We start from the raw sequence: 14,040 nt of genomic DNA, 5'->3' as shown, positions 1-14,040 counted from the left end.
CAGACACAGAATAGCTTGGTGGGGGCTGGAGGGGAGGGGGGCAAGTGTTGCACGGGGTCAGAGCTTCCGGCTAGGAGATGAGTTTTGGAGGTGGGCGCCGTGATGGCTGCACGGCGGTGTGGGTGGGATTCATGCCCCTGACTACACTGAGAAGTGGCCACCATAGTCAATTTATAGTATGTTTCACTGTGATGAAAAGAAAACCAGGCAGGCAGTACCAGTGGTAGCCCAGGGTGTGCTGTCCTTAACGGGGCGGGCGGGGCGGGGGTTAGTGGAGGCGTGGTGTCCTCATGGGGCAGGCGGTGCGGGGGTTAGTGGAGACGCGGTGTCCTCACGGGGCTCTTCTCTGGCCCCTCTCACCATGTGTAGCCCTCCTGTGGATGGGCCCCCACACCAGGCTGGTCTGTGGTCATTGGGCCTTGGGGGACAAGGACTGACATGGATGTGGATGATTTTCAGGTCATTGGGCTGAAGTCACAGTATGTGCATCACCCTGGCTGGCTCCTGGGCAGGGTCAGCACAAGGTTTGGGAATCGCTCAGGGCTGAGGCTTCCTCTCCAGTCCCTCTGGGTTTATGGCCTCCTGTGGGCTGAGACGAAGGCCCCTAGGGCAGAGTCCCCTCCTGCAGACACCCAGGAAGGAGGCGGCATTGGCTTCTCAGGCTGCTGCACTCATCCTGGGCTGGGCAGTGCTTTGGGAGCCTGAGGCCCTGTCTCAGCCCTCAGACCAGTGTTGCTGTGGCGGCACACGTAGCGCCTACACGGTGGTGCTTCCCGGCTTTCTGCATTCCTCGGCTCTGTGCAGATACAGGTGCTGGGCACAGGCTCCCCATGCCACCCAGGGCAGGGCCAGCCTGCTGCACACACCCCAGTGTTGTCCGTGGCTTCGTGGTTGACCTGCGGCCCTTCCAGGCAAGACTCCCTCAGCTCTCCCTTATTTGGGAGGTGGCCCCTGGGACTGGGTGAGGCTCTGGAGTCAGGTTCAGGGAAGGACTGAGATGCCCGCAGGGTTCTTGGAGCTGGGGAGGGTATCCATAGGGGTCAGTGTGACTTGGGCGGTGGCCTCTTGGAGACTGGTGTGCCAGGATGAGGCGGACCTCAGCCTGACCCAGCAGGGGCAGCTTGTGTGTAGGGACTGTGCCCGGAACGCAGACCTTGGGACATGGGGTGGGCTGCCAGGAGATGGGAGGAGGAAGGGGTGGGAGAGAGCTTCTGTGGGCTGTGTGGTGTCCGTGCCCCCGTGTGGTGTCCGTGCCCCAGAAGGCAGTGCATTGCTGGCCCTGAGCTTTCGGTTCTGAGTCACAGCTGTTGGATGCCATGAGCTTGGTGGACTGCCCCATGCCACTCCCCACTTGCTGGTGGCCACAGACTGGGTAGCCCTGTCCTTTGCTGGTAGAGAAGGTCAGTCCTCTCCCCAGTCCAAGCCATCTGGGCACAAGGAGCTCCCAGGCATCTGCTTTGTTTCTGGGTGCTGTGTCACCAGGATGCCTGTCGAGGGGCCCCTGCCAGCCTTCCTGGGGCCACACTTAGGCTCTGGAGCAGGGACAGGCTGCAGGGTGGTGGGGGGGGTGGCGGCGGGTTGCCACTGAGATGGACCCAGGCCCCGCAGCATCCATTGTGTTTCTGGGCTGCTTATTGGAGAACGTGAGGCTTCCAGCAACCCTGTCACAGGCTCACGGTGGGGGCTTGATGAGGGGGAGGTGTCGGCAGCGCCAGGCATGGCTAGGAGGGTCATCGGTGTTGGGTGCAGGAGTTAGCACCATCCCTGATGCCCACAGGGTGGCCTGTGGTCCCTTCTTTCATGGCTTGAGGGGAAGTGGTCTCTGGGCTAGTCAGGGCAAGCGGATTATGGACGAAGGGGCAGACCCTGTCTCGCCCTGTGCAGGGAGCTCTGGCGGCTGTCCCCAGACTCTGCAGCCGCAGGCGACTGTTTTCTGAGTCAGTCACGGGGGCTCTGCACTCCTCCTGTGCCAGGGGTTGAGGAGCAAATCTGTTAACTCCAGAAGGAAGCCAGTGCAGGTGGCGGAACCCCACGGTCACAGGAGCCTGGAGCCAGGACCGTTCTTGTCGGGGATGAGTCCGTGGACGATTTCTGACCCTTGGAAATGCACATTAAAATTTCCTTATTATGGATAGTTTTACTTAAGCAGACAAACTAGTAAAGTCACACCTTCCAAGGTTAACTTTGCCTGTGTTACTTTTCAGCAAAACCCAGATACCGTAACATTTCAGCTGTAACACGTCGATATGCAATTCATGTTTTTTGGAAACAGAGTCTTTCTGTCACCCAGGCTGGAGTGCAGTGGTGTGATCTCGGCTCACTGAAACCTCCACCTCCCGGGTTCAAGCGATTCTCCTGCCTCAGCCTCCCGAGTAGCTGGGATTACAGGCATCCGACACTAAGCACAGCTACTTTTATTTTATTTATTTATTTTTGTCCTTATTTATTTTTTCCTTTTTATGGAGAACGGGGTCTGGCTGTATTGCCCAGGCAGGTCTTGAACTTCTGGGCTCAAGCCATCCTCCTGCCTCTGGCTCCCTAACAGCTGGGATTACAGGCATGAGCCACAGTGCCTGGCTATTTATTTTTTTGAGATGGAGTCTCACTGTGTTGCCAGGCTGGAGTATGGTGTGTAATCTCAGCTCACTGCAACCTCCGCCTCCCAGGTTCAAGTGATTCTCCTGCCTCAGCCTCCTGAGTAGCTGGGGTTACAGGTGCACGCCACCACGCCCGGCTCATTTTTTGTATTTGTATTAGAGATGGGGTTTTACCATGTTGGTCAGGCTGGTCTTGAATTCCTGAAGTCAGGTGATCCGCCTGCCTTGGCCTCCCACAGTGCTGGGATTACAGGCGTGAGCCACCATGCTTGGCTCTGGCTAAGTTTTTTTGTATTTTTTAGTAGAGACAGAGTTTCTGCATGTTGGCCAGGCTGGTCTCGAACTCCAGACCTCCAGTAATCTGCCCACCTTGGCATCCCAAAGTGCTGGGATTACAGGCGTGAGCCACCACACCCGGCCAGAAACTTCCTCTAATCCAGCTTTTGGTGCTGGATTTTGCAGGGGCCTCGTAGGTAGCTCTGGGTCATTTGTGTCTAATGTTTTCAGTGCCCTCCCCGTGACTGGATTTTGCAGCGACCTCCTAGATAGCTCTCTAGACACAGCCACTGTGTGATGTGACATCTGGCTTTGCAGCTCCGTTGTGGGTCATTTGTACTGGGTGTTTCCTGCATCCAGCGTCCTCCTGTTACTGGGTTTTTATTCACTACTGCTCTGTGTGCTTGCTCTTTTTCTTTTGATCTGTTATCCTCCAAATATAGATCATGTGAACTGCCTCATGTTTTACTTTCCCTGGTAACGAGGTCACAGGACCACACTATGGATGTTTTTGGAAATGGTGCTGGGTCTCTGCTGAAGTCCCTGGGAGGACGTGTCTCTGGGGGCACCAAGGTGCCCAGGAGCCAGTCCTGGTTGAGAGCCGGGGCAAGGGGCACCCAGGAAGTGGGGAGAAGGGCAGGCAGGCTGCAGGGCTCATCTCTTGGGCTGGCAGGCCCCCGCCTGTGACACATCTTTCTGCACCTGCGGGATTGATTTCCCTGGCAAATGTCTACTCCTGAAACCTTTTCTGCAGAAAAGCTCATGAGATGCTTGCCAGAGGCGCCTGTGCCTGTCTCTAGTGCGCCGTGGCCGCTGCTCTGCCTGTCCTGCAGTCGCTCCGCGGTGCCGTCAGCGTCCCTCCAGGCCCAGGTGTGGCAGTCTGTGGTGTCCTGCAGTGCTTTCTGCAGGGTGCTGACGTTGCACGCCTCCTCCACGCAGGGGCGCTTGCTCATGGTGTTTGTCTTTGAACAGAACCACCTGGCCGTGTTTGCAGCGGTCCACCCGCCGACCCCCAGCGTGAGCTCCAGTGTGGCGTCCAGCCTGGCGTCCAGCGCTGGCTCCGGCAGCTCCTCCCCCACCGCGCTGCCCGTGCCCGCTGCCCGCACCCTCCCGCTCCGCCCCGCCGGCAGCACCGTGGAGGCCATCCTTGGTAAGTCTGGTGCCGTCCTCCTTTCTCCCTGACCTCCTTCTGTGCCCATGCTGTAGCTTTTCAGCAACAGCGCTTCTATTTCAGGACATGTTACAGAATCGTCGTGTTTGTAGAGAAACCAGATGTATGTTTTCTGATGTCTGTCACTTTGGTCGTGTTGCACTTGTGGTTCTGAAAACAAGCCTTGGCTCAGAGAGGCTCCCAGCCTGGGTGCCACGGGCGCTGGGGACGAGGAGCTTCCCAGGAGCCAGGCAGAGTGGGTGCCGCCCGGCCCAGGGACTGAGAGGGAGGCTGCTGAGAGATGTTGGGAGTCATGGGAGCTGCCGGGGGCCACATGGTGGGCCCTTGCTCCAGTGCCTGCACGGGCACACCCTGGGGACTCAGAGTGGGACCCCAGCACCGTGAGGGCCCACGTCAATGCATGAGGTGACTGGATGGCCAGACCTGCAGAGACGCCTGCCCGACAGCCTCAGCTGCTGGTCATTGACCGGCTTGGACGGACCTGCTCGGGCCCAGCTGCAGGCCCCCGGTAGCTCCACCCACGAAGGCCTCTCCCTCCCTCAGAAGGCCCTGGGGAGAGTGGGAATCCTGGATGGCCGCAGCACTGGTGCTGGGCTCTGTCTGGGCAGGGGCACAGGCGCGGGCAGTGTTTGCCTTGTTTCATCCTCACTGGCTGGGAGCACTGGGCTGCCCTACCCGGGAAGGGCTCCTCGCTTCTGCCTCAGCCTGGCGGCCTCACCTGTTTCAGGACACGACTGAAATTCCGCCTTCTGGTCTGTTTTGAAAATTATCTCCTTCTCTTGGGGCCTTGGGAGGAGGAAGTATGGGATGTAAGATGAGTCCTGTTGGGGCTTTACCTTAAAGGGTGGGTTTTAACGCTGTAAAATTTAACGGGTGGTATTGCTGTGTTACGTTTCTCTCGTGCAGAAACAAGTGTACATGTTTTATTACAGCTTGAAACTGGGGTATCCGTGTTGTTCTCTTGAACCAGAGAGGTCTCATGAATTGAATATGCTGGGGTCCCCACCCGCATCCCATTCCACCCCAGCCCAGGGGTAGAGAACTTGGAGGCCAGCACAGGAGACAGCCTTCCCTGAGTTGTTTGTGCGTTTTGGGGTTTTATGTTTTGAGTCAGGGTCTCGCTCTGTGGCCGGGGCAGGAGTGCAGTGGTGCAGTCAGCTCACTGCAGCCTCAAACCCCGGGCGCAGGCCACCCCCCTGCGTTAGTCTCCCGCGTATAGCTGCGGCCGGGCCCAGCTGGAACATGCTGGTTCTAATCTGACATCGCTGTGTAACCCAGGGCCATGGATCTTGTTAAATCACACCCTCAAATTTACACATCCCCTCAGAAACCTAGGGTCACACAGTGGCTAAAGCCCCATGAGGGTCTGGCCTCTGAGCAGGTTTTTTTTTTTTTTTTCCTCTAGTTCTGTTGCCCAGGCTGCAGTGCAATCTCGCCTTACTACAACCTCTGCCTCCAGGGTTCAAGCAGTTCTGCCTCAGCCTCCCGAGTAGCTGGGATTACAGGCACCAGCCACCACACCTGGCTAATTTTTGTATTTTTAGTAGAGTTGGGGTGTCACCGTGTTGGCCAGACTGGTCTCGAACTTCTGACCTGAGGTGATCTGCCTGCCTTGGCTGCCCAAAGTGGTGGGATTACAGGCGTGAGCCAATGTGCCTGGCCATGATTGATTTATTTTTTTACACAGAAACATTGTTTTTTAAATAAAGTTACTCTTCCCTAACCTAAAAGTAGCAATGGTAGAATTCCAGCATAGCAGAAAAATATTTAGGAAAATTAAATCTCAAACAGGTGAGACCATTTTTCTACTCTGCCCACTCAGGTGGAAAACAGAACCAGGTGTCTGTGGGCTTGACAGAGGCCTGGCTGCCCACGTAGCGCACCTTCAGATAGACTGGAGTTTGCACATTTGTAGTAATTTTTCCGGCCGTTCTTTAATATCTGAGGTACGTTTTCAGCTGTTTCAGGCTGTCACTCTCCATCTTGAAGCACATCAACTTTCATTGACTTAAATATTTCCTGAGCTGTGAGCAGTGGCTTAACACCTGTAATGGCAGCACTTCAGGAGGTGGAGACAGGCAGATCACCTGAGGTCAGAAGTTCAAGACTAGCCTGGCCAATATTGTGAGACGCTGTCTGCACTAAAAATACAAACATCAGCTGGGCCTGGTGGTGCATGCCTGTAATCCCAGACACTCAGGTGGTTGAGGCACCAGAATTGTTTGGACCAGAGAGGTGGAGGTTGCAGTGAGCTGAGATCATGCCACTGCACTCCAGCCTGGATGACAGAGTCTCACTCTAAGAAAAAAAAAATTCCTGAACCAGCTACTCAGAGGTGAACAGGTGGATTGACACTGCCTTAGTTACAGGCAATGTATTGCTGCTGGTGCAGCTGAAATTGTGAGCTTTGCCACCCAGTGGCAGCCTCATTTTTTTCTTCTGTCCATGCCCGTGGCATCGCTGTGAAGTTACAGCCCTGCAGGAGCCGCAGGTACAGGAGGCAGTGTCACCAGAGCTGCCCGCTAACCCCAGGCTCAGGGATTCCCCGCCCACGGCGCACAGGCCTGCCCGGCCCCAGGTGTCGGCCGGCCTGCCTGCCTGCTGCATATTTTACTAGCTATTGTAGAGGCTGTTGGGCGACGCAGGTGTAGACTGGGTCGTTTTTGCCTTGTGTTAATAGTGTAATTTCCTTCAGGTTGTGCTATGACTGAAGCCCAGAGTAGAAGAATGAGCGGATTCTGTATTTAAGGGATTGAGTGGAGTCATTTCAGGGTCATCCGATAGGTTCCATTTTCTTTCATCTTCCACTTTGTAGGTACAGGTTTCAGATGCTGAGTGACCTGTGAGCCCATTACCCTGCGTTTAGATGGGGCTGGGCGGGCACGCGGACTTGGGAGGGAGGAGAGTTCTGCAGGGAGGCAGCGGCTCCAGGTCACGCCGCCCCCGCGAGCGCTTGTGTTGGGTCCAGCGTGTTTCACTTGAGTCCGCCCAGAGCCGCCGCAGGTGCAGGTGGGCCGGGCAAGAAGGGCTGGGCAGCGGGGCGGCTCTGGGGCGATTCGCCTGAAGACCTGTGTCCCCCGCTGTCCGCGCCCACCTGCCCGCCCGGCTCTGGGCCAGGAGCAGCGGAGGTAGGGTACCCCCGGCTAGGGGGTGAGGTTGGGGGAGGGCAGCGCGGGGGGCGGGGCCAGGGCGGCGGGGGGCAGGGGCGGATGGATGGGCTTGGCCGGCGCGTTGCGGGGCGGGGCCAGAGCGGCGAGGGCGGGGCGGAGGGTGGGCGTGGCCGGCGCGGCGAGGGCGGGGCGGAGGGTGGGCGTGGCCGGCGCGGCGAGGGCGGGGCGCGGGCCGGGTTTGAATCCCCGGCGGCGGTGCGGGGCGGCCGCAGATCGTGAGTCAGCATCGGCGGCGGCCCGGCTGCTAGGCAGCCCTGTGCCGTCAAGGTGTGGGTGTCTCTTACTCGGCACTCAGGAGTGGGCCGTCCCCTAGGTGCGCCCCCCAGGTGCGTTCCCGCGTCCCGCAGCCGGGTGTGACTGTCGCGGGGTGGGTCCGAGCTTCTCTAGAGGCCCGGAGCGAGGCGAAGGCGCCGCCGCCTCGGAACTTGTCTCTGCCGGGCGCTCGCCGCTTCTCAACGCTGGTCCGGGCCTCTTGCTTCCCCTACCGAGGCGGGGTCGGGGTGGGGCCGGGCCCAGGATACTGGAGGGGAAGCAGGGGCGGGCAGGGGCTGGCAAGGAGAATGCTGGGGAGCGGGGCAGGAGAGGGCAGGGGGGCCAGGGCAGGAGAGGGCAGTGGAGCCGGGGCAGCAGAGGGCAGGGGAGCCGGGGCAGCAGAGGGCAGGGGAGCCGGGGCAGCAGGGGAGCCGGGGCAGCAGAGGGCAGGGGAGCCAGGGCAGCAGAGCGCAGGGGAGCGGGGCAGGAGAGTTCCGGGGAGCCGCTCAGGAGAGGGCAGGGGAGCGGGGGCAGGAGAGGGCAGGGGAGCGGGGGCAGGAGAGGGCAGGGGAGCGGGGGCAGGAGAGGGCAGGGGAGCGGGGGCAGGAGAGGGCAGGGGAGCGGGCCAGGAGAGGGCAAGGGAGTGGGGCAGGACACCTGCGTCCTGGCCGGGCCCAGCCTGCACTCTGCTCGTTGGCATGGGGCAGTCCCCGCCCTGGCCTGAGTTCCGAGGAGCCTGTAGCTTGTCCTCGGGTGTCCCTGACCCCCGGGGACCGCAGCGCTTTGAATATGCTGTGTCACAACAGAGCTCGGCTGTGTGGTTGTGACTCAGCGGGGGCCGGGGTTTCCTAACTCTGGGAGCTGAGGCAGCCTGGCCTGGTGAGACTGGTTCTGGGTCAGGTGCCTGGCCCAGCTGTTCTCGCTTAGGTAACCAGCGTCCCCTAGATTTTGCCTCTGCACAAGGGTCAGCTCTTTCTTTGAGGATGTTTCAGAAGATTTGGGTCTGACCTTGGAACAGTGAGGTGAGGTGGGGGAGGCCCTACGCTCAAGAAAGTGGGCCAGAATGGTGCAGCAGCCGGCCCCCCGCCAGCTTTCTGAGAGTGAGCCCCTAAGGGTGGTGGAGCCTCCTGGGACCCTTCCAGTTGCCCTCTTTGGATTAGTGGTACCTGGCTTTGAAGCAGGGCCAGAGTGTCTGGGGGGGATCTCAGATGCTCCCCAAACATCCCTTCTCCAGGCGGCTTCCCGGGCTCCAGTGCAAGTGACTTGGCTGAGTTAGGTGGTGGCTGCCACCCTCAGCTGAGTGGGAGCCGCAGTTTGTCAGGTGAGCAGTGAAGGCAGCCCCTCATGTGCTGCGCCCTTCGCACCTGGTCGGGGGCGCCTCTGTGCGGAGTTTACTTAGATCCCGGGGTGATTAACCCACTTCAAGGGGAGAAAAGGTGCCTCTGATCCTGTCCCTCCCAACTCCTTTGTATCTTTGCTTTTCATGATGAGTTTCTGGACCTCTGCCAGGTGTGAGGAACAGTGAGCTCTCAAGGGGCTGTACCATCCTGATTCTGGGACTTGGGTGCAGAGGGCAGGTCCACGTTCCTAAGCCCGGCTGAGCTGACCAGGCACAGATGGCTCAGCCCTCCCCGTCATCAAGTCCCAGCATGGGAGCACCAGGGTGCTTTGGGCAAGCCTGTGGTGGGGGGTTGGTGCCTGTCCTCAGTGGGTGAGTCTGTCCAGGGCCCTGGTATGGTTTACTGGCATGCGTGAGGGCACAAGCTGCCTTCTTTCTTGCAGGACAGGACTCAGGCCGCGATGAGGTTTTCATAGTAGGAAGGTCACTCCTGTGACGCATGAAGACTGGGCATGGGCCTCAGTGAGTGTGGGCTGAGGGAGGAGGAGCTGAGTGTTCCTATCAGGGCCTGGCCGGCAAGCAGCCCTTGAGGAGGGGATCCTGCAGTGCCAGCTTCCTGGAGGCGCCTGCACACACAGTGTCTGGGAAGGCCGTGCAATAGAGGGATCTTTTGCCAGAGAGGAGGAAGGGCTGTGGCCGCCTGCTGAGGGACGTCCAAGACATCTGGGCTGCAGAGCCACTGTTGGGTGGGTCCAGACCACAGGAGAGGCTGCCAGCCCTTAGGGAGGAGGGTGAGCATGGGGATGGGCCTGGGGGGAGGCTGGTGCTGTGACCAGAGGCAATTCAGGGCACAGGTGCAGGGCTGGAGGGAAGGGCACCAGTGGTGGTAGACTGAACAAGTTGTGAGGAGGCCCCAGAAACAGCTGCAGGGGGGGCGCAGGCTGGTCAGAGGTGGGGGTCTCCTCCCTGAGGGAGAGCTCAGGGAGGGAGGGCTGTGTACATCATGGGGCAGATCTGTTGGTCCAGAGTTCTGAGGGGCCTGGGGTCCCTGCGGAGGACAAGCAGGACCAGCAGGGGTATTTCAGGTGGCCCCCATGTCCTGGGTTGAATTGTGTACCCTAAAATATGCATCTGAGGCCAGGTATGGTGGCTCATGCCTGCAGTCCTAGCACTTTGGGAGGCTGAGGCAGGTGGATCACGAGGTCAAGGTGAGACCAGGCTGGCTCACATGGTAAAACCTCATACCTACTAAGAATACAAAAATTAGCCAGGCGTGGTGGCGCATGCCTGTAATCCCACTTACTCAGAAGACTGAGGCAGGAGAATCGTTGGACCTGAAAGGCAGAGGTCGTAGCGAGTTGAGATTGCCCCACTACACTCTAGCCTGGCAACAGAGCAAGATTCTTTCGGGGGGGCGTGGGGGAGAGATGCATCTGAGCTGCAGGCCCCTCGCCTGGGAACGTGACGTTATGTGGAAACACATCAGGTTCTTTTCCCAGGGTTGGCTATCCACGGTCTCGGTTACTGATGTGAGGTCTGAATTCAGGGTGGTACAATACAGGAGGACATTTTGTCGCTCACGTAACTTTTATTACTATGTAAGGTTGAAATCCGTCTGTGTTACTAGTTCATTTTGTTAATCTCTTACTGGGCTTGATGCACAAATGGGGATGTTCGTATAGGAAAAAACCTGCTATATAGGGGGTCTCGTGCTGCCTGCCGCGTCAGGTGTCCACGGGGGTCTTTGAATGTATCCCCCCTGCTACAAATTTGGGGGTGCTACTGCAGGGTCCTCGTAATTAGCTTATAATGAGAGGCCGGTAGGGTGGGACCCTAAGCCAGTGACCAGTCTCTTTATAAGAAGAAACTTGCACACAGACACTCTGAAGAGTTAGTCCCCAGAGCAGAGGCAGACACCGGAGCCATGGGGCTGCCAGCCATGAAGGAGGATGGATGCCAGGAGGAGGAGGAGGAGCACCCCAGGCCCTGGAGGGAGGGAGGAGGAGGGAACAGGGAGGCGTTCCTGCTGACTGCGTGTCTGAGACTCCAGGCCTTGGATCCACCTGTGTGAGGCTGTTCAGTGCCTGGTTCTCTGTTGCTGTCTCCAGCGTCTCGGCCTTGTGCTGCTCAGCACGGCTTCTTTCAGGCTTTGACATCACGCCTGCTTCTGCCATGGTCAAGGACATCAGCCGGGTAACAGGGACCAGCAGGGCTGGCTATCCTGCAGGCCACGGTGGATGTCGCTTAGGGATACCTTGTCTTGCGAATGGGGAGAAGACTGCATGGCTGTGGGTGCTGCCAGCTGCGGGCCTGCCTTTGGCTCCACTGATGAACAGCCTTGAGGACCAAGGCCTTCACGGCTGCCGTTGGGATTCCTGGTCCCCAGAGGGTCTTGGCCTGGCTGCTCCCACCCCCCACTTGTTCCTCTAGTTTCTGGATAAGACCTTCAGAAGTCCCTAAAAGTTTCATTTGAACGGTGTCTCCTTGGCAGTGGAGATGACTGTCCCACGCACTATGTGCCCTGTTGGATGGCTAGGGGGTCGGGTTCTCTGCCCCTGGCTCTGCTGCCTCTGTGTGACGGGATGGGGAAGGACCGCGTTGCCAGGTGGCTCTGCAGCTTGGAAATTCCCTCGGGGCTGGTGTGTGGCTGAGGGTTGGGGTCTGGGGTGGTGCTGTGGAGTGGGGTGGGGGTGGCCTCTGCTTTGCGGTCTCGAGTCCCGCGTCCACCCTGAGCCAGGCTCCTCCCATCTGCTGCTCTGGGTGGTGGAGTGTCGTCTCAGCATGGTGTGGCTGCTGAGCGGGTCCAGATTTGGGGTGAAGAGTCCCGGACCTGCCAGGCAGCGCCATGTCCACACCAGCCTGTGTGCGATGGGTCGTGTACTGCCGGGCCACCCCCAAGGCACGAGGGTGTCCTGACTGCAGGGGGGGCTTGGAGCGTGTTGCCACCGAGCACCAGGCCTCGGGCGAGCGGCCTCCCTGTGCTTGCTGACGTGGTCCCCGCGGTGCTGACTGGTGCCGGCTGGTTCTAGGGGGAAGCCTGGATGGAGGGTGGGGTGCAGGCCACGTGCTGAGGCTGGGCCTCAGCCACACTGCGTTCCCCCCCAGTCTCCCGTGTGGCTGGGGCCTCGTCCTTCGGAAGGCCTCCCTCCTGTCCTTTCTGCTGCCGACGCTGGCACTGTCTGGAAGGGCCCCAGAGTGGGTTTCGTCCCTCAGCCGCTGAGTCCCTGTTTGTCCAGCTGTTTGCCGGGACGCCCCCGGTGTGGTGAACCTGCTGTCACCCTGACATGGGCACCAGGACTGGGTCCCGGGAGTCTCAGCCCTGGTGTGATGGGGCGGGGTGGGGGAGTGAGGCTGCCAGAGCCCTGTGAGGGTGGGACTGGATGCTGGGCAGGTGGGGGGCAGCGACTGCGTCTCTGCTCCCTCTGGGCCCCACCTGGTCTGAACCCAGCACCAGGCAGTGGCTCACCAGGCTGGAGGTTCCCGGTGCACTGATCCCCACAGTCGGGTCTGACAGGCGTCCCCCTGGGGTGCAGTTGCCTGGGGCTGTGGAGGGACCACCTGTCCCAGGTGCGGACAGGAGGACAGGGGTCTGGAGCCCTTCAGGGACAGGCAGGGGTGGCTCTGCCGGTCTCAGTGCAGGACTCAGCAGTATACTGTCCAGTACCAGGCATTGGTGGGGGTCCAAGAACAGAGAGACCCCACGCAGCGCATGTGGGAGGGTGGACGCAAAGGCGGGCTGGCGGGTAGAGGGCACCTTTGTGGAGGCTTGTGCACGTGCTCTGTGCTCCTGAGGTATCTGTGCGGTGTTGGCTGCCACACTGGGCTTCGGAGGCGATGCTGTCCCGCAGGGTGTGTCCCGGAACTCCTGCAGCTGCAGTGGTCCCCTGGCTGCTCCACGTGGCTTGAGGGTTCCGGATCCCAGGCCCTCCAGCAGCACCCCACCCCCCAACCCAACCTCTGTGCAGAGGCTGTGCAATTTCAAGAAGAGCTGTGGCTTCAGGGCTGGTGGCCTGAACTCAGCCTCCCCAGGACGGCTTCCTAATTCTAGGAAGGGGCACTGGGGTCACCGCTGCCCACCACTTGGGGTGAGGGGTGGGGACTTGGGAGGGAAGGCAGCCCCACGGCCTGCAGGGACAGGTGGGGACAGCCGTGGGAGGCAGGGCTGGCCAGGTAGGCCTACTCCGTCTTGAGGGATGGGGTCTGAGTCTCGGTGCTCTGCATGAAACTGCACATGAACACCTGCTCCTTGAAATCAGCCTCCCAGAAAGTTTTTTACACAGTCAAGTGTGCACACTTGGTCAGAAGCTAACATGTGCTTAGGTATTTAAACTGTAAGGGGCAGCAGCAGCGCGTCAGGGGCAAGGGCCCAGCTGCTGGGGTGCAGTGTGGGGCGTCTGTCTGAGCACATGCTTTCTGCCACTGGAGGAGCCAAGCCTCCTGCTGCCTGCTGGGGGCTGCATGGACTGGGTGGGGGTGTCCTTCCAAGGCTCCCCGAGCAACTTCCACACCTCCTACCCCGGGTCTTGAAGCCCAGGCGGACAGTCCTCCTCAGCTAGGCTTCTGAGCTCTACAGCACCAGGGAGCCTGTGGATGATGGGGGCCTCTGTTGACAGGTTCTGCGTTAGATCTACATCTTAGTGATGTGAATATTGCATCCCTAGAGAAGGATCTGGAAGAGCAAGACGGACACGACCTGGGACCAGCAGGTGAGGTTGTGGAGGACCTGAGGCCCTGCTCCTCCAGCCACCGAACTCCTGAGCGCTTTGCGGGTGGATCACTTGAGCTCGGGAGGTCAGGGCTGCAGTGAGCCGAGATCGCACCATTGCACTGCTGCCTGGGTCACAGGGCAACACTCCATCTCTGGTTTTGGGGTGGGAGGGTCCCCTTCTGGCAGTACCTCTCCCTCACTTCCATTCCACTCCCCTGCACTTGTACTCCTCAGTGCCCCTCTTTCCTGCCCCAGGTCACCTTCCCACTTCTTCAGTTTACCCTGAGGACAAACATATTTACTTTGTATACAAAATGTATTAACATTGTAGACCAAAGATCAACACCAACATAAATGCATTTTTTTTTTTTTTTTTTTTTTGAGACTGAGTCTTGTTCTGTCGCCAGGCTGGAGTGCAGTGGGGCAATCTCGGCTCCCTGCAACCTCCGCCTCCCGAGTTCAAGTGATGCTCCAGCCTCAGCCTCCCAAGAAGCTGGGGCTCCAGGCCTGTGCCACCATGCCTAGTC

At 59.4% G+C, this 14,040-nt stretch overlaps 1 protein-coding gene across 11 annotated transcripts in view; it reads left to right on the top strand.

Moving 5' to 3' along the window:
- UNKL (unk like zinc finger) overlaps nt 1-14,040 on the top strand; it is a 45,463-nt gene that overhangs the window by 26,923 nt on the left and 4,500 nt on the right. For 7 of the 11 annotated variants that reach the window (XM_017510968.2, XM_037732211.1, XM_017510966.2 and 4 more), the window contains 2 exons: nt 3,846-4,023; nt 13,419-13,511. In XM_017510968.2, coding sequence (XP_017366457.1) covers nt 3,846-4,023; nt 13,419-13,511 — 271 coding nt within the window. Of the gene's footprint in view, nt 1-3,845; nt 4,024-7,380; nt 7,537-8,137; nt 8,489-8,700; nt 8,788-13,415; nt 13,512-14,040 lie in introns of those variants that run through there. The other 4 variants (XM_017510970.2, XM_037732214.1, XM_037732216.1 and 1 more) reach the window with 4 other exon arrangements.

This window comes from Cebus imitator, unplaced genomic scaffold, assembly GCF_001604975.1.
Source record: "Cebus imitator isolate Cc_AM_T3 unplaced genomic scaffold, Cebus_imitator-1.0 Scaffold444, whole genome shotgun sequence".
Classification (NCBI taxonomy): Eukaryota; Metazoa; Chordata; class Mammalia; order Primates; family Cebidae; genus Cebus; species Cebus imitator.
This window is presented reverse-complemented; position numbering and strand designations above follow the sequence as displayed.